General features: G+C 32.3%; 2 protein-coding genes across 2 annotated transcripts in view; one reads left to right on the top strand and one right to left on the bottom strand.

The window, feature by feature from the left end:
- Nucleotides 1–27852, top strand: part of LOC128995130 (glucose transporter type 1-like) — an 87884-nt gene that overhangs the window by 57420 nt on the left and 2612 nt on the right. Inside the window, exons 9-18 of the mRNA XM_054420039.1 lie at nt 3734–3894; nt 5896–6020; nt 7408–7578; nt 9029–9136; nt 10777–10964; nt 12108–12320; nt 14767–14970; nt 16891–17030; nt 17955–17984; nt 23069–23166. Coding sequence (XP_054276014.1) covers nt 3734–3894; nt 5896–6020; nt 7408–7578; nt 9029–9136; nt 10777–10964; nt 12108–12320; nt 14767–14970; nt 16891–17030; nt 17955–17984; nt 23069–23166 — 1438 coding nt within the window. The remainder of the gene's footprint in view (nt 1–3733; nt 3895–5895; nt 6021–7407; nt 7579–9028; nt 9137–10776; nt 10965–12107; nt 12321–14766; nt 14971–16890; nt 17031–17954; nt 17985–23068; nt 23167–27852) is intronic.
- Nucleotides 12111–27852, bottom strand: part of LOC128995132 (SOSS complex subunit B homolog) — a 38120-nt gene continuing 22378 nt past the window's right edge. The window contains exon 4 of the mRNA XM_054420042.1: nt 12111–12377. Coding sequence (XP_054276017.1) covers nt 12362–12377 — 16 coding nt within the window. The 3' untranslated portion in view covers nt 12111–12361. The remainder of the gene's footprint in view (nt 12378–27852) is intronic.

Consider the following 27852-nt stretch of genomic DNA (forward strand, 5'->3'; position numbering starts at 1 on the left):
GAAATAGTAACAAATTTAACCCTTTGGGTCCCAAAGATAGGTATAAGGGTCTCTTGCAACCACATGCCACATGAACAAACTATGTCACGTTATTCAGCATGTCAAAAGAACAAAAAAATGCAATATAACCTTTTTTTCAATCTCATTCCGTTTTCGGTCTGTCTTTATGTAGTTTTTACAAAAAACTTTCATAACTCCTTATAACTGCTTGTGCTGTAGCATTGAAATTCTGTAAAAATGTTAATCTTATTGACCACAATTTTTTTGCAAAATATGAAAAAAAACTCTTGAACCGTAAAAAATTGCTGCTTTATAAAATATCTTTGACCAAATTCTATAAAAACCGTTAATTTCACAAAAAAATATTTGCAGGTAATGTAAAATCTAGTAAAATATTATGCAGATTACAATGATATCTTTTAAGCTTAGTTAGGACAAAGATTAACTGAGGAATCAATTTTTTTCTTGCCATACTGGTACCTACAGTTTACTCCATTTAAACAATGTTAAATTGTTAAAACTACTTTTTAACATTGTTTAAATAATGGAGAAAACTGAAGATATGGCAAGGCAAAAATTAATTTCTCCATTATTCATTGTCCAAAATAAGCTTATAAGGTATCGTTATAATCTGCATGAAATTTACTAGATGTTACTAGATGTCCCGTCAATATTTTGTAAAATTAAGGGTTTTCATGGAATTTTGTATAAAATATTTTTAAAAGCCACTATTTTTAAGCTGTTTGAAGAGTTTTTATTCATATTTTGCACAAACATAGTGCTCAATAAGGTAAACATTTTTACAGAATTTCGACGCTGTAGCTCAAACAGTTAAGGAGTTATAAATATTTTTGTAAAAATCACAAACAGACAGATAGACCGAAAACGCAATGAGATAGGATGATACATGTTAGGCCTATATTAAATTTTTTGTTTCTTTTGACATGCTGAATTGTGTGAAAAAGTTTGTTTATGGTTGCAAGACGCCCTGTATATCTACCATCAAGAGCAGCATCACCAAACCTCCACTTACAACTCTTTATGCCCAACTCAATAAAACCGTCTTAAATGTAACATGTACTGCTTGAAGAATTCAATCATAGTTACTTCCATTTGGTTTTGGGGTTTACCATTTTTGTTAGTACTGTGGATTTAATCCAAATTCAGTAAAACTATCTACTTGCAAACTATTACTTGTGTTACAACAATGAACGAGTAAGCTTATAATGTAAAAACTGCCCTTAAAAAAGAAAAAATGTTCTGAAATTAGCACAATCAAACGTGACATGAAATCTAAAAAGCAGAGCAGAGATCTAATGTTAGAATAACATGATGAATCAGTTTACAATAGGTAAACAATTTTAATTGTGTAGAGTGGATAATACGATAATACTCAACCCAAAATCGAAAGAGGTTTGACTATTTATATTATTAAATTTGTAAAAGATAAAGAATACTTTATAGAAGTATAAGAGACTAGTGAAGTATGATCTGAATGATAAAGATGTCACTGATGATACAAAAGTTGATTGTAATTGATTTAGTCATCCGAGTGCTGTCACCCAACATGTGTGCAGCTGTTTTGAAGCTATAAACACATTGCTCTCCCTTGAGCCAGTTTCTGATTAAGAGGTGGATTATGTATGCGTTCTGAACAACACAGTTAAAGTATTGCTTACACTAACTGAACTATTGTTGATCAACCACAATTTGTTCCATGTTTTCATACATTTCATTTGCATATTGATGAAATCAGTTAGTTTCTATGGCTTATTTTCTTAAAATAAGTCCTCAAAAATGTAAAAAAAAAACAGCTAAATTGGCCACTCATAGATTTTTCTACATACTGAAATCCTTATTTATTCTTTTAACGAATTTCCCATACAGGGATTAAGCCATTATCGTAGGTCTCATGATGAGGCTTCATGGTGAGGGATGGCTTTACTTTGTCGTTTTGATGTTTTGAGACTAAGAACATATGTTCAAATTCATTTTGTATGTCCATTAATACTTTTCGGTATTTTAAGCCAAGTATGGATGGAGATTAGTGTAGGATAAGTGGTGCGCTCTTGTAGTCTTGGTAGGCTGACATGTTTCTTAGATACGGCTGTCAATTAATAGCCCATACAAGGCAAACTAAGGGACCTAAGCCTTATAGTGGAATCCAAACCACACTTTTGCCTTGTAATTAATGAATTGGTCTAATTATCAGGATATAGTACTGTGGATAGTAGTAGTACTCACTAGTGCGGACGTTAATCCACACCAGGGAATATCGCATCCATAGTGCATGCCTATAAATATCCACAATTCGTTACCAAGATTAGCATGATAAATTGAGTAAAAATAATTTGATTTTGGTGAAATTAGGTACAAATGTGTAAACCTACGTTAATTCAAACAAGTTTACGAACCACTATGTTTGGACTAAGAGAAGAGGGTGTAATGGGGTAAAATTTGGGTATTCCCATTTCTACCAGCAAAACATATATTTTTTTCTAAACTATTTTACAAAGCTTAGAAATCAAATAATTAAGTACATAAAACACATTAAGTACATTAAGTAATTAAAGCGTTATTGTACATCTAACAGCTACAAAGAATTTTTCTATTTATGTTAGCTTCCCATGTTATTCTTAGAGAGAAAAAGTAAACTGTTGTAGTTTGCTTGTTTATGGATATATTTTACAAAAATATAAAATTTTAAATTTTTTTTATAAAATTTGCAAATTAAGTCATTTGAATCCATGCTATTAACCTTTCAATAAAACCCACACTATTACGTTCCCTGCCGCAGAAAACCTAAGTACTCATAATACTTAAGGTTATTTCAATACAGAATAAATCGGACAATTTTAAGGAAATTATTTGAGTGAAACCCCAATTATGAAATTGGAAATTTGCTTAGTTTGTAATTTGGTGCGGGTTATTTACTGTGATGGTAGTTTATGTATATCAGACATAAAATATGCAAACTACATCTCGTTTGACCTATTTTTCTTTGTATTTGTATTAACATAGAAGTAAGTATGGCCTTCATAAAACCAAATACCTCAGGGGAATGACAGTTTATTTACTTTAATACTTTACAATGAAATGGCGACCATACAAAGTAGGTATTTTAAGCCAAGTATGAATGGAGATGAGTGTAGGATGAGTGGCGCGATCTTGTAGTCTTGTTTTTTTACACACACTAAAGCAGCTCAACTTTTAAAAAGACCTTTTGTTAGTTATTTTGTCAAATTGATCTTCGATAACTATAGCTATAAAAATCAAAGTTTGTGTGTCAGATATAATATTTATTGATTTGCATATACCCATTTTATTCATATTATTTTGGTAACTATATTACTTTGCTAAAAAAATGTTATCAAGAAATAAAAGCGTTGAATAGTTCATGTACCTGTACAAAGAAATGTGTTGATAATTTTACTGGATGATGGATGTATGATAAAGTTAAGGCTGGATTTATGATTGCCAGAAGTTCAAATAGTATCAATCAGTTAAAATTTTATTTTTATTGTGTTGCTTTAGAGAGATTTTAAGTACAAACATTATGCATTATATTACTTGAAGAATTTCTTGCCGTTCTATCACGTCTATGTTCTAAAACATAACCCTAAGTCTAACAATAAGGTTGATTTTCCAACTTAGCGACCACCAATTTTTTTAGGATTTTAAAGTAAGTATCGATTTATAAAAGTATTTCTGACAACCAATTTGTATGTTCCAGAATATAGAGAACTTTATGAAAGATGTGTACAAAGATCGCTACGGTGAGGATCTGCAGGAAGAGTCGGTCAAGTTGTTATACTCGTTGGCAGTGTCGATATTTGCAATCGGAGGAATGTTGGGTGGATTCAGTGGCGGAGTCATTGCAAATAAGTTTGGAAGGTTAGTGGAATTTGTTTGTGAAATGTTGCCCAGTTTCCCTGTCATCTGGGCCATCGTGGACTGGTTCATTTATATAATGCCACGTTTTTACTTAGTGGAATAACTTAGTCTGCTACACACGCTCAATTGGGGTTGTCAGTTAGAATTGTCCATTTCCAAGTTATGCCATAAGTTAAAATGTAACGCTTCTTCTTATACCTATCGTTTGAACAAACTTTTGTATAAATATGGCCAGTCAGGCTTGCTCACATAAAATTGAACATTGTAGCAGGCTTTAGAGTAATTAATCTTAACTCGACAACAGTGACATTGATTTTAAAACACTAGAGATGATACTGAGAGTTTTTTTTAAGTTATAAAATCATGGCAAAAGTTGTATAATACAGTTTAGATTAATGAGATAAATATACATTGGACACTTTAGTGAGACTATGAAAAGTACTGTACGAGAAAACCACTAGAGGTGACTCATGGAACTAAACTCCAGGAAACTTGAATGCATGAGGTAAATGAACCTTGTACGCAATACTCAGTAGCGACTCAAGATACGTTCACAGAATAATATTTTGACTGAAAGTAATAGGGCACAGTAGGCGTATTTAGTCTGAGCGTGCGGCCGTGCTAGCGCCCAGGGTGTAGGGGGGAGTGTGTATTGCTCATTTCCAAAAATATACGGCCCACACGGCTCTGGGGTTGTTCAGCTGTCTTCATGAGGCGGGGTGGAGGGGGTGGGTGAAATGTACACAGGACGGCTAGTAGAGACAGAACCGCACGCCCAGTCTGCTTGCGCTTACTGTAGTGTGGGGGGATTTTGGAAAGTAAAATTAGGTCGAGTCTGTTCCAAGGAAGATAAGTGTGAGGCCTGGTGACTTTCACGACTGCTGACTGGCAAAAACACATATATTTTTACTAAAATACCTAGTTAAACCTAGAGGAAAACTGTGAATTCACCTCTAATTTTGTCCTTAGTTACCTACTGTAGATGAAATTCTTGGATGTCCAACTTGCCATAAAGTTGTGGTGTGAAGCAAAAAACCGTGGCTCCTCTCTTCGGTAAATTCTCGTGGAGGTCTAGTCAATTAGATTGTAGAACAAGGTCTTTTAGAGTTTTGTGTTTTACGAATTATTTTAGCACAGTGTGATGGTCAACAATGCGCAAAGTAAAACTATGTAAAGGAGATACTTGAATTTTAACCAATCAACTAAAGGATGTAGTGCTAATAATTAAAACAGGCCAACAATTAAATATAAATTGACTATCAATTAATTGTCAAATAGTATACAGGGTGAATCAGACCACACGTGCACATACTATTGACGGGATATACAGTCGCTTGTGTAACTCACTGACTCGTTGATCAGGTATACAATCGTTTACCCACTTCTAGAATAGCTAGGGATCTGAAATTTTTTGTGGAGGTCCGTCTCAGTACCAAACTACCAGGAAAATCTAAGGAGTTTTCCGAAAATTGCACTCCTTCACCTTCAAAAAGCGTCCTACTTCCAAAAATTGGAAATTTGGTTTTTTGTAATGTTTTTAAATTATTTTTCAGAGATATATTTGTGTTTTTAATGCTCCCAACAACGAAAAAAAGTACCTAAAGTGACATTTTAAATTGTAACCAGCTAAAAATAAATTTTAATGGCAGATTTTCAATAAAAAACGTTGGTTTTTAACCCTTGTTGGGCCAAACCGTTGTGCACGGGTGGTCTGATCCCCCCTGTATAACCAGTTTATTATGTTATGGTTTTGGTTTTTTTTTCAAATTGTATGGCAAAAGTAATAAAATATTTCAGTTAATATACAAATGATTCTTTTAAAACACAGCTATTATTGTTAGCGAAAATTACATAGATTGTCCTCTTTTACGCATGACAACTTGATTTGTTAACAAAACAATTAATAGGAGTGTTGACAAATTTGTTGAAACACAATTTACTGTGCAATCCAGCAAGCGATTTGGTTAATTATTGATAATGAACATAAGTTTATCCTTACAGAAAGGGTGGCCTGTTGCTGAACAACATTCTAGGAATTTGTGGAGCGTGTATGATGGGATTCACGAAGATAATGCATTCGTATGAATTGCTTTTTCTTGGTCGTTTTGTTATCGGAGTCAATTGTGGTGAGTAGAGTACCGGTACCGGTAGATTATTTAATATAATGGAATTTTTTTGTGTTAAATCTGTATTTCCAGCTGATATGTAGACTATAATTAGTTGCACAGTAATCCATAACACATGTAAACCATGTTATGACATTTAGGCTAGACAAGCCCTGAGTGAAAAGGAATGGTCAAAATATAACAAATATTACAGTTTAATGTAAATTTTACTTATACGGAAGACTCTTTATCATTCAAAATTGTTGGGTCAAAAGCATATAAATTTGAATTATCAAGAGTTTTGAATTGTCATGAGGTTTGATTTATCGAGTGAAAAATAAACCATTTGAATTACAGTGAGTTCATTTTTTAAATACTGTATTATGTGAATGTGAGCTAGGTACCGGTACAGAACGTTGCAATTAAAAAGCTTATTTTAGTCACTTTACAACAAACAATAGCAATTATAATTTGGTTAGTTACAAAAAATCTGTTATTTTTATTTGCTTTTTGATATTGATTATTGTGTCATCAATGCTGTTATTTAAGACAAACTACTGTGCTAAAACGATGTATAGTTTCCTGTTACGACAGGAAGAAATTTCCCCCTTCGATTTATAGAGTGTTTTGCCGACAAAACTTTGAATTACTGTGAGTTCCAAATTGGAATTTGAAATACCGAGCGTATCAAAATGCATGGTGAAACTAAAATATCAAAAGATTCTCTATAGACTGAGCTTTAATTTTGAATTATCGAAAGTTTCGACTTATCGAGTGTTTGAATTACCAAGAGTAGACTTCACTAATGTGCTGTATAGCTTGAATGACTAAGTTTTAAATTAAAAAGGTGGGTCCAAATAAAAAGGCAGGTGTAACCTATCAAGTGTTTCTTAGAATAACTACAGAGAAGTAAAATACAGAGGAAATATGCTTTTGGACCACCGTAGGCTGGAATGGTGGCTTTTAGCTCTGGAATGGTGTGCGGAAATAGTACCGAGTACCGAGCAAGGAAGAGCCTGAACGGCTATTGTTTACAACAGCAGTTGTAGCTCACAGGCTCTTCCTACAGCATGGGCACTGTAGTACAGGATGATGAGGGGGAAAGGAGAGCGGAAGGGGACGAGACGACCAATCGAATTTGAACTAGACAGAAGCGACTGGTGCTAGACTTGACTTAAGTGTACCAATGAATGTTTAATCTGTATCTTACTTCTCTGTGAAATAACTTAAGACCAATAACTTGTGTTGTTGTGCATAATTTACACAGTAACTGAATTTAAAGTTTAATAATAACAATGTGCCATCAATCGCAATGTCCATTGTCAATTTTGCATCCACCTCTTTTTCCTGTCAATGCCTGCATTATTGTCTCTAACACATTGCAGCTTGCACGCTTGTACTTGTGCAGGTTTAAACACGTCGTTAGTGCCGATGTACATTTCCGAGATTGCGCCGCTGAATCTCCGAGGGGGGCTAGGAACTGTCAATCAGCTGGCCGTCACAACGGGACTTCTCATCTCACAAATCCTCGGAATCGAACAGATCCTCGGCACGGATGACGGGTGGCCTGTGCTATTAGGTAAAATATTTTCAAACGGTGCTTTTATGTAAAGGATTTATGCAAGGATTTATGCAGAAAACTACTAGGTAAAACCTAGTAGTTTTCTGTATGATTTTTGTCAATTATTTACGAGTTACACTATATGGTTGTCTACTTATTTGGTATTCAATTAAAACTCCTAACCCTTTAGATTAGACTTTTGTAGTAAAGAATCCAGCTCCCATGCTAATTCAATAGATGTTTCTGGTATTTAAAAACAGTTAAATATTTGTCAATCACATTGTTATTAGTTACATATTTACAAATAAAAGGAAAGCCATACCTTTGTTCATGGAGAGTAAAGTAGTAGAAATCCTTTTCATCTGTTAAAGCTGTAACCATTTATGGAATGAAAAGAAACATATTGTTAACCCTTTGAGTGCCAATGTCCGGGGAACCGGACGTTCTTAAAACGAGCCAAAAGTGCCGACGTCCGGCCGACCGGACGTTTTTAGAACGAGCCAAAAGTGCCAACGTCCGGCTGACCGGACGTTTCGTAATGATTGAACAGTTGTCATAACAACCGAATGGATACTCGGATTCTTTTAACCCATATATTAACATTGAGTCGAAAGTTACTAGATGCGATACATCGATTTTCGTTGGTCGAAATATCGAAAATTCGATTTTTACGAAATTTTAACCTAAAAATCGCCAGATCGCGCTCGGCATTTTTAGCGCGACCTTCGGGAAAAATCATCGGCATTTTTTGAGCGTTACTTTTATTTCTCGCCTGGCACTCTAAGGGTTAAATTAATCCACCGACTGAGTGTTGATGTAGAATTGACATACAACGACTGTTTTACAAGCCAAAGATTAAGTATACTCTACTAGATTTTATGTCACATAAGATATTGAATTTTTACAGCAGCACACACTCTATGATCAGTTTATTTAACTATGTTCAATTAATTAACATATCAAATTGAATACAGCTGGTTCATATAGAGTGGATGTATATCCTATCTAAAAACCAATGGTTATACGTTTGGTTAAAAGTCAATGGTTGTAATTAATTATTTTTTTAGTTATATGCGTTTCAATAAGGTAATGTAGTCGAATTTGAATAACAGGAGACTTAAAGAGTTGACAAATGTTAAGGAGTAAATTTATGATAAAAATAATAAATTATCTACTGTAAAACTAATTCATAGTTTCATGCTGCATGAATGTGATCAGATTCAATTTGATTACGGTAGCAATTTTTTACAAGTTAAGCAATGTGTCCTGCTACTTACAACTAATTTTTTTATATGTTTGTTACAAGTTAAGCAATCTGCCCTGCTATTCTACAACAGATTTTTTGTTTGTTTGTTATAGGTTTAGCAATCTGCCCTGCTACTTTACAACTGATTTTTTGTTTGTTACAGACTTAGCAATCTCTTCTGCTATTTTACAACTGATTTTGTTTTGTTTTTGTTTGTTATAGGTTTAGCAATCTGCCCTGCTATTTTACAACTGATTCTGTTACCAGTGTGTCCAGAATCACCCCGTTACCTCTTAATACAAAAACAATGGGAAGAAGAAGCAAGGAGAGGTAACATATGTTTTTCTTTAAATAATACGAGCTGTTGGCCCGTCCTACGTACGGGATTGAGAAGTCAACAAAAACTGAAATTATATTAATATTTCCATTTATAATCCAAGCAAAGTTCAAGCAGTTAACCATTTCCTGAAAACAAAAAGCTGCCAAGATGAACTGAAACATGTACACATTTTCCTATTCTTTCCTCAAAAAGTCGAACAGAAAAATAATTTGCATAGTTTTTCCTTTGAATACTGGGGGGTAGAGCCTCGTTTTGTATAAATCAGTCGTTATAGAATCTTGAATCTTACTTATTTTCTATATTCAATGCCAACATCACAGAATAATAAACTAACCTGTTAGTTTGAAAGACAACTTTTATATTCAACCAGCTGTTAGTTAAAACAAATTATATTGCACTAAAACAAACTTAAAATTTTAAAGATTGCTCTAAAAAATAAATTAGAATATCTATCATTAATCCATGAATATTTAAATAGTCTGTCATCCTCTTACCCATAAAATGGACGTACAATGAGCATAGCATTACACATAGTATGGATAAGTCAACCCTAAGCATGTAATTATTATCCAAATGCTGAATTAGTGACACAAAAGCTGAATGTTTACAGCTGTTATGTTAAGCAAATTATTTTATGCCAAAAGCTAGTTTAGAAACTTAGCGTCGGCTTCTAGACTTTTTAAAAATTAAAACTTAATTTTAAAAAAACTGGGACCCTAAACAAAAATTATGGCTTCGACATTCCCTAGTTCACAAAATTATCTTTCTTTCAACACAAAAATGATGAAAATCCGTCGAGTGGTTGATTCAGAATCGTGAAATAAAAAAAAACACTGTTTCGTTTTAATATTATAGATTTGTTTAATTAAAATCACTATATGTGACTTAAATAAATGTTGCAAAATCTTCTATTTTAATTATTCCCTAACCATTTTTATGAATGCTCATAGCACGTTGAACATTTAAACAAAGAAACAGAATCCTGGCGTAGACAAATCGATAGCATTTAAAATTTTTACAATGATATTACCTAATATGAATTCACCTAAGTAAAGAGTTTGAGTTATTTCATCATACATGAAAAGTTCCTGACAGACATAACACTAGCACTAGACATTTCATTTCTCTAGGGGGCTCCTTCAGAAGATTATAGTAGAATCACATAAAAACGTTGAGTAGCCTAAATCAAAGAAACTTGCTTGCTTAATTATTTTGACCAAAAGAGACCAAAAAAGAGATGTCGCGGGGACTGCAAGTAACGCTGACGGGTGTTGCCGCAGTTGCAGGAGACGATTACCCATGTCGCGGAGACTTAAAGTTATGCTCACGGCTGTTGCCGCAGTCACGGGAGACGATTACTGAAGTCGCGGAAACTGCAAGTTACGCTCACAGGTGTTTTCGCGGAAGACGATTACCGATGTCGTGGAGACTGTAGGTTATGCTCCTCTCAATATCCGACCATGGCCGGATATGAGGGTTTCTACTGTAGTTTCTTTCTTTAGGGGTACTTTATCAAACTGTTTTTGCTTCAGTTCAGCCGATACTGTATGATTTACTCTTCGATGATATTTTAAAATCACCTGCAATGGCCAAATTATTAAAACTCTGCTGATCGTGGCTATTTGTGTAGCGTTAAGAAGACTAAGAGCGTCGAACAACGTGGAAGAAGACATCGAAGAGATGCGAGCAGAGCAGCGAGCGCAACAGTCGGAGTCCACCATCTCCATGATGGAGTTGATCTGTTCTCCGACACTGCGATCTCCGCTGATCATTAGCATCGTGATGCAGCTCAGTCAACAACTTTCTGGCATCAATGCTGTGAGTATCAACTGAATGACAAAACATCAAACCCAAGCTGAAAGAGGTTGTCTATTTTTCTAATTGTTCAGGATACAGAAATTAACTCGGTAATCATCGACATTATTCTTCTTGTTCCTTCTGTCTTTTTTTTTTACTTCCTGTTCATTCTTTCATTTATTCAACAGATGAATTTTTACATCTCAGGGGCTCTTTTTCCCCAATCTGGGTTTTCAGATTTTCTGGTGCTGCTTATTTGTCATTTTTAGATCCGATTTTTCCTTTTCCTGCAGCACCTTCTTTACTTTCTCGAGCCCCTACCAGAAGCCGCCTCTGGTGAATGTTGGGGATGGAGTAGCCTTTGGAAAGCTATTGGCTGAAATACCAGAGGCAACGGCATTCTGACACCACTAGCAGGGCCGGATTTACCATTTTGGCCCCCCTAGGCCCAAATAATTTTCCGCCCCCTAGTCTGGTCACAGTTACTTTCCTTCAAACCTTTATTAAAAACTATATAATGCCTATAGGCCTATGGTAATTGCTTGAGTACCACTCAAATTGAATTTTATCATTGCAAGTTTTTTGAAGAATTTACTTGTTTAGATTTAACAAAATGTTGTCTTAAAAAAAAGTACTTTAAGCAATTTTATAGTTTTAGTAAATATTCACGTTTGTGTAACTGAGACTGAAACAAAACAACTCAATCCACAGAGCATTCCTGCAAAAACAAAACATGGCCATTGATTCCAATTTCAGGCCCCTACTTGAGTTATGTTAAATCTATAATGGTGGACGGTGGTACTGCATCTAGATTATATTTGCAAAGCAAAACAAAGCAATATGCCGGCCATCCACACCGATCTGTCATATAAAACCTACCGTATTGGCCTAAAATCATGTTTAATCTGTTTTTTTTAAACCTTCTTAAAACCAGGTTACAAAAGTAATACACTCCACTAACACCAAAAGTTTCATCTTAGACATGTCACAAAAGGATTGGCAAGTACAAAATGTAAAACAATTAAGAGTTTAACTTGGTAAAATGTTTCAAATAATTAGTCTATACTCGCAATATTAATCTTTTATTTTCAAACAATTTTTACATGTAAAAGTTATTATTTACTAAAATACTTTCTATACACATAGTTTTTTTTTTTGTTCCAGGTGTTCTATTATTCTACAAATTTGTTTATAAGTTCGGGTCTGACTGAGGAGACGTCAAAGTTCATGACCATAGGTATAGGTGCGATAATGGTGGCGATGACTTTAGTGATAATGCCTTTAATGGATCGAATGGGAAGACGAACTCTGCATCTGTACGGACTCGGAGGCATGTTCATAACCTCCATCTTCATAACAATCTCCTTCTTGATAAAGGTGGGTCCGATAAGGTGTATTATACTTTAGTTACCGGTATCTTAGCAAAAATTGGGTCTGAAAGCAAATATCACTCAAGTTGTAATATAAAAGTGGATGGGATAGCAAATATCAATCATTTAGTTCTAGTTGTTATTCTTTTATATAATAAAGGTGAGTATGGATATTAAGTAGTTTAAATACCGGTACCTGTTCAACTACAATATCAGTAATACAATACGGTTGTGGTACATTCTTGTAATCCATAGTCCGATAATGGAAGTATTTTATTCACATTACAGTTAATCCCAGTAATCAAGATGAGACAATCCAATTTTGAAATGGAACAAATATCACTATTTGTAAGGGTTTGAAAGAAAATCTTACTCTTTAAGTTGTTCAGTTATATTGATACAGTGTGGGTTTGTAAGCAAAAAATCTCTAGTTGATCGATAAATGTGAGTTTGATAGAAAATGTCACTATCTAGTTTAAAGAGAATGGTGGGTCTGATAGTAAATATCCTTTGGGTTGAGCAATAAAGTTGTATCTGATATCCACAATTGTATGATTAAGGTGGGATAGCAAATATAACTCATGTGACAAAGGTGAACATGATGACAAATATCACTGTAGCTGTGTAGTAAAAGTGGAAATTATAGCAAATATCAGTTCCTTAAGGTTTACACTAGCGGTACACTTATCACCAATAATTTTCATTATTTTCAAGCCATAAAGAAATTAATTTTAAGTGAGATATAATTGTTACTTTACTACTGATGTCATCTTACCACTGTAAAAGAAATTATTAACAAGGCATTTTACAAGTTAGGTGACCTTACTCTACAAATAAAGCTAGTAAAAGTCTGCTAGTCTTTAACAAAAATTAAAAACGGCTTGAACTCACAGTTTAAAGAAACAAAAAATGCCCTTGCATGTGAACGAAGACATCCCATCTATATGGATCAGCTGTTGCAGTTTTTTACTAAAAACGAATGTAGTTGTGTGAGCCAGTCACAGATTGCTCTAGTGTCTAAAACTCTATATTTTTTGTTACTGACATAGTTGCTGGGTCTTAACAGTTGCTATAGCTCATAATAAGTTATTCCATCAGTTTGACTTGGTAAAAACCATCGTGTAATCGGCAGAAATCAGTAATTTATATCAGCGCAATCTGTAGGTGGCTCACATCAAGTAAGACAAATTTGAATAAAAAGCTGGCGACAACTTTAACATGGGATGGAATGTCTAGTTGTTGTATTAATAGTCAAAGATGTGAACCAAGCTGTTAAAGATTTTTTGCAGCTTCGATAAACAGGAAAGTTTCTAACCAATTTTTTGTCATTTATATAGTAATATTAGTATTAGTATTAGTAGAATATTAGTACTTCACATGCATCTTTTTAGGAACCGATTGACCATTATTTTGCTCTCAAACCTACCCCGCAAAATCCCTAATAATCAGTTAAAGCTTAAAGAATCACATATCACAGAGCTTGAGAGCTCGGCTCCGTGAATCACCGCTTGCACAGTTGATTTCCGGAGTGTAGCTCCGTTTGTCACCGATATGTTTTTATAAATTTATAAAGTAAGAGTATTTATTGATTTCAGGCATCTATACGTTGAGCTACATACCAAAGGATAAAATCTTTATTTTATATGAGCAATCATGGCTTTAACCATAAATGCAGGATACAAAGCCACATATTAAAAAAATTATTTTTGCCTTAGTTGATAATAATATAGATGTTAGAATTATAGTTAGGTTATGTAAGTTTATTTTTATTTGCTGGTTTATAATTCTATAATTGCTTATCCAAGAAAGTTTTAATATTTCAAGATTTTTTCTCATTGTGTGAAAAACATTTTCAATTACTCATGTATACTTTGGTTTAACATGAAATGTGTATAGCCTGTTAAAAAAACTTAATGTTGTCTTCAAGTAAACATTTCCTAATGATCAGTGCATTTTTAATCAACACAGAACTTAATTTATTACGCTCTTAGTATAATTTTTAGATGCACACCTATTTAAAAAAAGGATTTATTTAAAAAACTCTCTTATTTTAACAACTTTTTAACATATTATTTTAAAATAGTTTTAAAAAGCAAACTTAGTTTTTTTTTCAACAATTTAGTTCTAGGCTCTAAAAAGACCATTGTGTGTTTTTCCACAAAAAAAGAAGTAGAAAAGAAACATAATAAATGTAATTTAAATTTTGTCTGTTTCATTTATACATCCAATGTACAAAACTTTGGATAAGCAATCAAATTCTTTTCAGTTGCTTCTTACCCTTTTTATTTTGCAACCCATAAGTCTTTCTAACACTGCAGGACGATGTATAGCCATGTTTCATTTTACTTTTCTTTCCGAAGGGTGTTTATCGCTGGCTATGCAAGTCCGAAGTCAGCTGTTGGATAGACGAGCACGGTTCTACTGTCTGATAGGAGTTTTTTGGTTATGTTCAGGAGATGATCGACTGGATGTCCTACCTGTCTGTTGTCTCGACGCTCAGTTTCGTGGTGTTCTTCGCCCTCGGTCCCGGCTCCATTCCGTGGATGATCACTGCCGAGTTGTTCTCCCAAGGTCCTCGACCCGCGGCAATGTCTATAGCAGTTCTTGTCAATTGGATGGCAAACTTCATTGTTGGAATCGGTTTCCCAACGATGAAGGTGAGTATTCAATATTGTGCGATTTTGTGTCAACACTTGGAATAGCAGGTTGTTTCATTTTCTATCTTTTAAGAATTGGATGAGAACGTTGAATATCATTATCTACTCTTTGTCTGTAAAAACAAAGATTTAGTAAAGGCTTACTCCTTTGCTAGGTGAGGGTGAGTTCTTTATCAGTTGCTCCTTAAATCAGGCAGTTTTGCTAATGTTGTGTGTCTGATGCTTACTGTTTGTGTGTTCCCTAGAGACTTGCTTGAAAACAGTTAAGATTTCACGTGTTTATAAAGAGAGGAACATCTAAGAAAACATTATAAAAAAACACTGTTAAATCACTGAATAATGGTATTCAAGGGATTAAGGATCAAAGCCATCACAGCACACAATCATCATAGCTGTGTTGACCAGTCATTTTTATGTCACTGTTTGAAGATCACTTTTATCTTTAAACTAGCAACCGGGTCCGTTATGGTTAAACACAACAGTTCTAGAAAAATAGTGGTAATATATATGCTTCCATCTACCAATGCAAATTGTAAACTACAAAATGTAAACAAAGAAAAAACAAGGAAATAACAATACAAAAATCAGCTGTTACATTATTAACACATGTTCTATATGATCAGATGATGCATACCATGGATGAAGCTTTCCATTGACTTAATTAATAAAGTTTATCTAGTAGAACTGTAGATTTAGTATAAAGTTTAACAAAAATATCTCTTATTCAGTATTCTCTCACCACTATAAATTTGAAGGTTACTTAGCTTTTTTGCAAATAACTTTTAAATGGTAAGGAAATTGACTTAAGTGGAAGGTGGTGTTCTGAAAGAGAATACAATTTTCTACAATTTGGTTCTAGGATCTCTTGAAAACATTCATTAAAGGCAAGCAAAAGTGGCCTCCAAATGAAAATGTGAAAGACCCTGTTTCCAATGTACTATGTAAATCATGTTTTTTTTTCACCATAAATCTGAACTTCATAATTATTTGTAAAACTACAGGGAGTGAGCTTTCCAATGACCAAAAAAATCATAAGAGTAGATGATTTTATAATCACTGTGCTGTTTACAACTGCATAAAGCTCCTTTCAAACTTCTTTGTTTCCGATTGAAAACAGTATAATTATACGACATCATGTCTATGTTTCTTTCTCATTACAGCGAGATAAATGTGTTTAAAAGTCACAATAATCATAAACAGTGTCCAATGGACAGGTCTGATTATAAACAATAAACATTGCAACAGCTGATCGTTTTGCACTGGCTGGTGGGATGCCGTTAGATTAAAAACGATGCAGTATGAAAGCTTGCATTTAAATACATGGACCACTGACACACAGCCACGGTCTGACAACCGTCCGGTTCTGTGGCAGCGGACGGCTGTAAGACAGCACGGTTTTCTGTCGTCACTGTAACCGTATAGTTGGAAAGCTCTCGTGCTCTTCTTTACACTATAAAAATGTATTGACCGTCCGGCAAAAACCGGATAGCGTGAAAGGAGTGTTAAAGTTGAACTTGTTTGTTTACATCCACCAGCTGTAGGGTGACCTAAAACATTAACATTTAATATTTGACTAGTTTTCTTATTGTATTTGCATCAAGAGTGTGTATGAAATTCCTACAAACATTCAACAAACTAAACTATACATAGAGTTTGTTTCATTAGACATTGTGACATTGACAATTTTTTGTCAATGAGCTATGACAACCAATACACTATCTACAAAAATACACTATCTAATGTTTTGCAATCAATAATAATCTGTTACAGGCAAAAATTGAAATTTTTACATACACCTATAAATCTGTCAGTGACACAGTTACAAAAAGTATTACTGTCCGACCCTCTCGCTTTCCTGTCCTATGTTGTGTACACATTGTCACACATATGTGTTACCCTGATTTGTACTCTGTGTTTCAGAATTCACTGGAAAATTATACGTTCCTGCCATTTAGCGTGTTCCTTGCGATCTTCTGGATCTTCACTTACAAGAAAGTTCCAGAGACCAAAAATAAAACGTTCGAAGAAATCCTTGCACTGTTTCGACACAACAATGGAAGGTAAGTAGACCACTGAACAGGGATTAAGGGTTAATCATTTTGGAGCTATTTTGTAAGTATTTAAAAATATATTTTGACTGTTGCAAGGTAGCGGGTACTTATCGTGCATGTTTACAAATTAGATAACACATGCCCAACTCATAAACTCTGTTGCTAGTTAAAACAGGGTATTACTTGGTCATCATCATTTAAAATTTCAAACCCTAATTTTATTTTATTTTGTTGTTATTGAATACGATTTAAAGATTTACAGTAAAATTTGACTAGAGTGAATCTAAAAATAATTTTCCAAGATGGAAACTGCTTTTTCAATAAATTTGTCAGGTTATGCTGTAAACAAATTGTATTTTGTGAAAATCTCTAGTAATATTTTAAAACATATTCACCAGCCTTATTATTTTGACATTTACAAATTTGGAGTTGTATAGTTCATGCTTTGTTAGATACAATGAAATAAATCAAAATTACTTTTCAATATTGGTAAAAATACAATGTTTTGCCGTATTTTTAGTTAGGTACCTATATTAATAAAAAATAAAGTAAATAAGTAATTAAATTTATCCCTAAATAAGTTTTATGTGTTTTTCAATTTAACTTGTTCAACATGTTTATCAACATCAAAATATTTAGATTTACCAACTATTTTTAGACTTATGCGTTATTTTAATGACAAATTTGTTTTAAATCAGAAATAATGTTATAACAATGTATAAATCCATTTTTCAAACATTTTGGCCAACTTTCTTGCTAGAAGTAAACTAAAATTATTTCTTAAGAAACTAACCTACACATGTACCACAGTTGGATCATATTATGATTGAGACCGCCACAGAATGATCATATTGCAGACTAGTTTCATAATATGCATTACTCCTGCTGTACGCTTACCAGTAGTGTAGACTCATGCAGCTTTGTATTAACTAGGGGCAGTCTTCGTGACAGTAGACTATATGGGTAAGTTTCTGCGCCCATGATGCATGCTTGTTTGCATGGAAAAAGTTAATAATCTCCTTACCTACCTAAGAACGGTCCTTAGGTTGAATAAAATAGTAAAACTTGCAATTATTTTTTTATTTTGGCTACAAAATGACACTGGAAATAAATTTGGACATTTAGCTGTCTTTTTACAACGTGTAATTAAACAGTATTTAATAATCCAAGATTTATTTTAAATTTTTTAAACAGATGTTTCAATAAGCATTTAAGTATTTCACTACAGCAGTATTAATGGTGTGGTAATATCATAACTTTAATTATTTGTTGAATCTTCTCTGAGAGAAATTACTGTATTGACACTTTTATGAACCATTGTTTCTACATTCCTATAGGGAATTCATTTCAGGGGGCAATTTGATTATAATATTTATGTTTGTAAAACCTAACTAATAAAGTAAATATAATTACTAAAATATTTTGTAAAATTATTTTTCTCTAAAATTATTAAAACTGTTGGTTGATTTCAATGTCAATATACTACAAACATTTTGGTTAAGTACTTTTATACTGTTCTGAGAATGTTATTTCAAATGTGTAACTTCAAAAAACTGTTAAATACCTTAAATATTTCAGTTTTGTTTTTGTAAAATGTTTCTAAATAATTGCACACAATACTAAACCCTCACTTTCTCCAAGTAGATAATAGCATAGACTAACCAACACAAGTAGACTTCTCATCCCATTGTAAATTTTGAAGCTCGTTTTTCATGTCTAGTTCATGTACGCCACACTGGGCGCTAGTGTCGACGAAATTTTGTTTCTATTATTTTAGGGTTAATTTCTTGATTTGTGCTTTACTGTTTGGTTATATAACTAGGGGACAAGTTATTGTTTATGATTAGATCGTATTATTTGGTTAAACGAGGTTTTAAATGGCTGTAATAACGGGAAACAAATTGTAAACAAAACACGACATCTGCAGAAAACCGTACAGAACTAACAATAAAATTGTCTTCAGCTGTTCCATAAGGATGAGAAATCTACTAAGGGAGTATGTTTTATCTATGATAATAGTCTACAAACACAGCCAGCTTATCAGCACTGCTAATTGCTTGAAAAGTATGATACACTATTTGGAATGGGAAGTTGATGTTTGAGTACAAACAATTTGACAGTTTAGATTTTCTTTGCATGGTACTGTTTTATTTATTATTTGGAAAATTTGTTTTAATAAAGTTTAAAGAATGCAAAAAATGAGTATATTAAAATCCCGTTGAACAATTCTTTCTTATTTGTTTCCTATCACAGTTAACAGTCGTTGTTGTAATGTAATTTAAATATTTAAAATATCCCAGTTATTGTTAAATTCCATAAATGCTTGCTTTATATTTGTGGGTCTATATTGTACATTGTATTTATATTCTAATAGGGGTTTATTTTTATTCCGATTTAATAATGTTTTACAAAGTGTCATTGTCAGTTGTAAATTTATTTGGTCTTGGTATTATTTTTTTTATGAGTATTACACCATTTACTATCACATATTACAATATTGGTGTAAATGATACTGTGTGTAGTTAATTTTCACCAAAACCTTTACTGGTAGTTTTCTTTTCAAATAATAAATACCAATTTGATAGTAGGGTTATAACGTTATTTGTTTTGTATATTTATAAACCCGACACACTATGTCCAAGTATACATTTTATTCAACATTTAAAAATATTATTTTTACTGTTTTGGAAATTTGTCGTAAATAATGCATTTAGCATCAGTGTGAATCAATTTTAATTTTTCCCTCATAGTCCCTAACTGACACTTTGTGAATTTTTATCATAATTATCTAGTCTATTTTGAAACGTTAAGTTACGTAAACACATTTTTTGGTAGGTGTGAGCATACAGCTAAGGCTGACCTAACCTAACGTAATGTAACGTATGCATGGGAGACGTTGCCGTTGCGTTATGACAGACTCCAGGCCAGCGTCTGATTCAGTCAGTGTTGTTGTATTTCAGTGTTGACCCAAAGACGCCCGATGAGAAACCGAAGCTCAAGCTAAGTCACTTGTCACGAGTTAACTCGTTCTCGCAACAAGTTCTTAAAACGTAACCTAACCGCCGCTTCCAGCACTAGAGCTTGTTTTAGGTTGTTGACTTTACATATTTGGTTACCACAACTGCAAAGTGATTGATATTGGTTGTTTATTGTTGTATACGATTTTTATTGATTAAATGATAAAAAATGTTCTTTAAAGTAGGGTTTTAATAACACTCTACGTTGTAACGTCAAGTATTATTTCTAAAGTTTATTTTTATTTGTTTTGTTAGTTTTTAAATCAAAGTGTTTTAATATAAACTTTTTTGTATTTCTAATCTCAAAACCTTAACATGCACGAGTATTTAAAATGTAGGTTATATTTATTTATTTTGTTATGTTTTTTCTCGCTAAAGTAATGAAATTGACTTTGCACACACTTTGATTTGATAGAATCAAGTCCTAGATTTAAAAAATAACCAGGAACTTAATATTTTTAGATTTCAGATTTTAAATAGGCATTTTGCAAAACAGAATGTTTTATTGATAGTAAATTTTTGCCATTACTGGCTGCAAGGTTAATACAAAAATAATCTAAAAAGGTAATTACAGTACAAAAAGTTGGCCCACTTTATTTCAAATATCAATTAAAGCTCTAGAAATAATGAAAGAAAAAATAAGTTAGAATTGCTTGATTTGTCTCACAGTTGGTAAATAAAAAACTCTTTGCCCTGAAATAATATAAAAAATAATATTGAATGACTTCCCCCACTCTTGGAAAGCTAAACTAACATAGATTACAATATTCAATATAGTTTAACATTCATATCTTATAAAGCTTGTCGATAAAAAGTTTCTAGAATTTTAAAAAGGACATTTTATTACTAAATACCGTAACCATTTATGTATTATTTTTATTCATAAAACCATTTATGAACTATGTTTTACATTACTTAATAAAAAGTTAATTGCTGTGATTTTAAAGATAATAAGTTTGAAATTTTGTATATAATGTTTGACACTGGAGTAACCAAATGTGTAAACTTACAGAGGTATTATATTTTTTTTATAACTATATTATAAATATAAAGTATTGCTATTTTAAATATATTTTTAATCCGATATATGTTTTAATTGAGTTATATTTTTTATAGTTCTTATATTTTTTATTTCTCTTTGTTTTAGGGGTTCTGGGAGAAAATATGTAGAGTAAGAAATATTTATTTCAGACTCTAATTGCAGTTTTGAAATGGAAAGAAGTTTTATGAAAATATCTTAAATTATTGTTAAGCAATATACAATTAATTAAAACTATAAGACACCGTTGACACAAAAATATTTTTTTTCAAATGCTTTAATTAATATTATTTCAAAACCAAGTAAAGTAATTGACGGGTAATAACAAATGTATAATTGCTAAGATTTATTAGAAACATGTATTTGAAGTAATCTTTATATTTACAACTAAATTAAACATTGTATGAAAAAAATTATTTTCATGTTAAATATTACTTCTGAAATACTCCTGTATATATGATGATAAGACTTGATTATTTCTTAATTAATTGTCGTTTATTAGCATTTCTTTATTTTAGTTGCCCAGTACAAAATAATCTTTTATATTCCACCAATAAATTCACACAAGCTTCATAATTAATTAATAAGATTTAGAGTTAAATGATAAATATCAATGTGTTTTATAACATAATAACATATATTATTATGTTATTTTACAAAATATTTTTAATTGATAACTTATAAAATTTTCAAAATTAAATTTTTTATTTTAAAATTGCAAATGATAAAATCTTTAATGATCTTTTGTCAATAACTAGTGATAATTATTTTTAGTTATAAGTATATTTTTTGCGAATTTTAATTATTTATTTTATTTTTAGTTAATATTACGAATTGTTAAGTTAAAACCTGTAAATATATTTTTTTGTTTTATTTTGAGTTTATTTATTTTTCCTTTACTACTCACCTATTTTCTATAATCCATTTACTTTCCCAAGTCTCTTTTTTTTTATTCGTTTTTATATTGTTTAGTATCCAATACTACAAATAGACTTAAAAACCTTTTACTAGAGGAACTAAACTGTCCTGATTTAATTCAGTTGTTATTTCAAACCCCAAGCTTAAGGGGTAGTAAATAAATTACATATTTATATCACAAATTATATTCAAAGTTAGTCTTTTGCATATATTTGCTACTTCTATTCAATTGGCAATATGGATTAAATTAATAGTATCCTCATTGTTATAATGTCAAATAATTAAATATCTAGAGGGTTAAATAGTAAGACATACAATAGCAACTACTACGGATTGTGTGAACTGAGTAATAAAAATCTTTTTAAATGGTATTTTATATTTAGAAGATTTGATTAAGGTTTATGGAGAAATAATTTGTTGTAGATGATTTCAAAAAAAAAAAAATTTCTAACCATGAACTTGGAAGCTGTTTTTATATTAAAATAATTTCACTCACTTTGTCTTTGGTGAATCCTAATTTGTACTCAAAACACATTAAAATTATAATACATATTTTTATATGAAATTTTTAGGATATAATATCATTCAAAGAATCTTAAAAATCAAGTGTTTTCTACTGTATAGATCTGCTGTGAAACAGATTTTTCATTGACTTTGCTTTCTAATTCATACTAGGAAAAATGTTGCTAAATCTTGTTCAACAAAAACAAGTACAAATTAAACTAAATTTTTTTATTGTCAGCGCGAACTAAGGATTAAATATGCTGGCATATCTGCACAAATACAATATTATGGATAGAATAACATTCAATATCCTGTAATAAAGGACCAAATATATCATGACAAACTCAATGAATGAGGAATCGTAGGCTACTTCAGTCATCTGAAATAAAAACCCCTAATTAAATATATTTTTTTCTGTTTACAGATCTAAGTTCCATTATCTTTATTGGTCTTTGTTTTCTTTTGTTGCAAAACATTGTGTAGCAATGTGTATGCTGATAAAAGATTACCGTAAAAAGATTCTAATGATAAATAACTGATCCAAACCAGGTATGCTGAATCTTTTCCAGGAGCATGATAAACTGTGTGAATACGTTAGAGCAACGAATGCCCTCATCTGAGCAGGCCTCGCTCATGGTAGCGGAGGAAAGACCGCTCCCGGACCAATGTAAGCCTTTACGATATTACTGTAAAGATATTGCCAAACGTGTTCGCGCCTGCCACACCTTTGGCAATAGCTGTATTGACCCTTAATGCAACAGTCCGTCGAGATTTTAGAATAAATTTGACTGGGATTATTAAAGTGGGCGAAAGCAAAAAATCAAAAATCATGTAAGCATCTGGATTAAAATTTGTTTTTGGTTATTGAAATATCAGTGATATTTGGCATGTTGTTTTATTTTTTAACTCTTTCCAAACCAAATGTTTGTCCAAATTTCATATCAAAGCAGGAATAGCTATTTGAGTATTAAGAGCGCAAAGTACGTTCATTGCTGCTTGAGGAGACCGGCAAAGATTGTTTGGGCTTGTAATACTGTACACACAAGATTTTTCCTACCTCCATAATTAACTTATCATAACACACAGATTAACTTTTTAGTCGTCTATAAAATGTAATTTGGGTGTTTTGATTTTTTAGGATGTTAGTGTGTTATAGAAACGCGGGAAGTAAACCAAGCGGGAATGACTAAAGCGGTAATGAGCTATTTAGCATACCGTACTGTTGTGTGGCAATGTGGTAATTTCCATCATGAAGTGGTAGGAAAAAGAGCATTACTTTTTAGCCATTCTACACAAGCACCAAATATTGGGAAGATGAGTTAAAATTTATCACAACAAATTATTTAATATCGCACAGCTGTGTGGAAATAGATGAAAATATTTTGCAAGTTTTGTCGATTAACAAGTATTATCAAAACACATGGGAGTTTCAAATAATGGCAGCTAAACACTCTTAGTAACTCTAAAAAAATGTTAATAATAACGCTCATTTAGTAGTGATTTAATAGTTGTTCTCTACCCAATAATAGTTCTTACTTCATGTGATTGGAAACTATTTTCCTTGTTTCCTTTAAATCTAGACTATTGAAAGTCGTAATAGAGTATTATTAGAGAATTGATCTTGGGTAGTTTTTAAAAGGAATATATTTTGATGTACAAAAATAATTCAGTTATTACAAACAATTGCTCAAATTTGCTTAAGAGTTATATTTGTTCAGTTTACAGTTAAACTAGTCAATAGAAATTCAGTTTACTTCTTTTTATAATAGAGTTTTTAGGAATATTATGGAATTTCTTCCAGAAACGGAAGGTATGATCTCAAAATAATTTAATTTAAAAAAACTTCTAAATGATTACGGATACTCTAAATAATTACTAATAATTACAATAACAGCTACTAATAATAATTACAATAAAATCTTTTGAACAGCTAAATTAATTATACTGTGTTTTCCTGGACTTAGCAAACGACCCTATTCTAGTTAAACATCATCATAGGACAATTTTTATGGACAGTATAAATAATACCGTAAAATCAATCGTTTTGTTGGAATTTTTAGAACATACGAAGAGACAAGTGTATAAACACCAGAAATGGTGTTTTATTTATTTTACCTTTGTGATTGAGAGAATGAACATTTGACTTCTTAGCAGAATCTAACACTGATTTACTATTATTTAAGAGATTATTTCAAAAACTCTCGATCACGGTAAAAAAACAAGTTTTCACAAAGTTTCTGTATTTGAAATATAACCCTTAAGATATTCTTTGGAGAGAAAACATCTTAAACATAACAACAATTGTTTACACACAAACCCAGTAAAATCTGGAAAATTACCGATTAAAATCACACAAGTAGAGAAAAGTACAGAAGTCAAAACAAGAAACAAAATGTACCAAATAAAACCCACAACTGGTACTGTAAGAATAGAGGGTAGACAAACACAACGGACAATGGGGACACGGCTGCACCAAATGGTGGCTTAACCAAGCCAGTCAAGGAAAAAATTGAAGTCGTTGACTTTTGGTAAAATAGGAAAATTTATGTATACTAATTGTTTAGTGTGATGGAATATTTGGAAATGTGTACATTTCAAAATACATGAGATATTTTTGTTTGGGCATTTTTTGTGATAAAAACATCAAATTGAAGAAAACATCCTAGATCACTGAAGCCTTGATTTTGCTTTTTTTACTATTCAAGGTTTTATGTGCCACATTTGGTTTTTTGGGAAGACTTTATTAATTCTCTCCAGGAGTAGGAATACTTCTCGTTCAACAACCTTATCAGTCGTAACACACTGTAAATTTCACCAAATTTTAAATTTAAAAAATTAATAATTTATTGAAAATGATTTTTAATCAGACGGACTGTTGCCATGATTAGTAGTGATGGTGTTTCAGCGCGTGCTGAAGACGGAGACATTTCTTCAGCAGTTATCTGATTAGGTTTAGAGTTTATTGATGTGTAAAGTGTGAAATTAACTCTCACTTTTTTCTCTATAACACTTCTACTTGTTGGCAAACTTTATTTTCTGATCCAAAAAAATACTTTCAGTTTTAAAACTGCACCGGTACTTAATAAAATAATAATAACTCAGTTTCCGAATTTTCCGATACAAACATGTTTTATTCCAAGTCTTGTTTGATATGATAATTTGAATGGCAAAAAATGTTTTATTTTAATATAATTGGTATGTAAGTAACGTAATTAGAGCTAGTTTTGAAACCATTACTTCAATAAAACAATCCAATTATTTGCAACTGCAATTAGGCATGATCGAACTAAATCACATTTATTTTTAATGAATATGTGTAGTTTTTGGAAATGTTTTGGAATTCTAATTCCATTACTTGTGATTACTGTAAATCGGATCTACATCCAAAAGAGAACAAAAAAATCAATTGTTATACATCATTACAACAAAATGCCCAGTCGCAAAACTACAAATATTTTAAATTTTGGTTTTTATTTTTAACTAAAAGTTCTTGTACTGTAACTAAAATAACTGATGTGATCTTTAATATAGCTTAACCATCAGTGACATAATTTTGTGTAATTCATTGGATTATGCTTAACTTTGCATTTTTATGTACAACACTCAATATAGAAAAAAATAAAATTGTTTACAAAATCAAAAGGGATATTTAGGTAACCTGTGCATGAAGTTTTTAAACAAAATTTTTTTAACCCGAGTGCATTTTTCTGCACAGATTGTGAGATTACACATGCAGCTATTTTTGTAGTTATGGTATCATAGGCAAATGCTTGTATATCGCTTGACAGCTGGTTAAGAAACGCTTTTGTGAAATGCACGATAATAGATAAATATCGCATTGTTATTCAGTTGATTATTTGTTAAGATTCTAATCCAAGAAACTGTTGGTAAACTGATTTTACTGTGACAGTGTCGAATACGTTTGAGAGATGGTCACTGATAGGCAGTTCTGGTAAATACAATCCGAGGAGACATTCCGCTTATGCGTCTCTACCCTCAGGTATTCCTATGTCAACGTAAAGCACTCCGTCACTGTTCAAAGTATAGAGGCACTACAACTGTAGAGGCACTATGACACTATTCAAAATATAGAGGCACTACACCACGGACCAAAACTATAGAAGCACTTTTCATTGTAAATCTGTAGAAGAACTTGGACATTGAACTACTTAAGAGCACTGCCACACTGATCAGACTATGCAATCAATACAATACCTACTGATTGTGTGGTAGAGGCACTGCTATACTGATAACACTATATGAGCTTTACAACTTTTTTCAAGCTATAGAAGCACTCTAACATTGTTTTAAATGTAGAAGTAATACAAACTGTTTGAACATCACACTACAACACTATTTAGACAACTCGAGAACTAAACTCATAAAAAATTAGAAGCACTCTAAGAAAGATTAAACTGTAGAAGCAATATAAACTTTTTAAAGTGTAGACACCCTAAAGCCCCGTTCACACGGGGCGAGTTTACAAGCTACACGCTAGCGTCTAAGAAGCTGGCGAGTGCACTTATAATCGTTCATACGATGCCTTTTCCACTCGCTCAGTAGTTGACTTCTGACCAGGTTTCAATTGTGAAATCTTGCTGGTTGTGTTGGTGTTTGCGTACATTTAAAATTAAATGGTCTATGGGAAACGTATTGGTGTTCCTAAACGTGTAGGTACCAAAATTACCCAGCCTTGTGGAACATCAAACACAAAGACTATGCCAATAAACCGTTGAGGGATACGTTTTTTAAACAGCTGAGGATTGGAGAAAAATAATAGAACATGGATGAAAAACGCCTGAAATCCAAAATAAAGTAATATTTTTGATGCACCATAATCTGTACATCTTCCTACCCACTGTATTACCCACACTTTCCTCCTTTTCTGTTTCTCATCTCGCCGTCCAATTAATTAATTTAAATTACTTTTGCTACAACTACAACTCCCGCTAGAACCAAACTCCTCCGACATATTCAAATAATATAAACAAACACAAGCATAAGCAACTGTGTTCACACTGGGCTACATACATGCTAGATCGTTCAAAAGCTAGCGAGTAAGCGTGTAGAGTAGCCACAGAGTCAACTTTTTCCAGAGCTGTTTTAGAAGCAGCTTCTGAGCGAGTACTTCTTTCACACTAAGCTATTTTACGAGCTGCGTTTAAAAAAGCTGGCGTGTAGCTTGTAAACTCGCCCCGTGTGAACGGGGCTTAAGACACTGTTCAGGCAACAGGGGAATTATGACGTTTAAACTATAGAATCACTCTAAGAAAGATTAAACTGAAGAAGCAATATAAACTTTTTAAACTGTTGACACCCTAAGACACTCAGGCAACAGGATAAGTATGATACT

The sequence above is a fragment of the Macrosteles quadrilineatus genome, unplaced genomic scaffold, assembly GCF_028750875.1.
Source record: "Macrosteles quadrilineatus isolate MER2022 unplaced genomic scaffold, UCM_ALF_1.0 Scaffold_5__1_contigs__length_97177068, whole genome shotgun sequence".
Taxonomy (NCBI): domain Eukaryota; kingdom Metazoa; phylum Arthropoda; class Insecta; order Hemiptera; family Cicadellidae; genus Macrosteles; species Macrosteles quadrilineatus.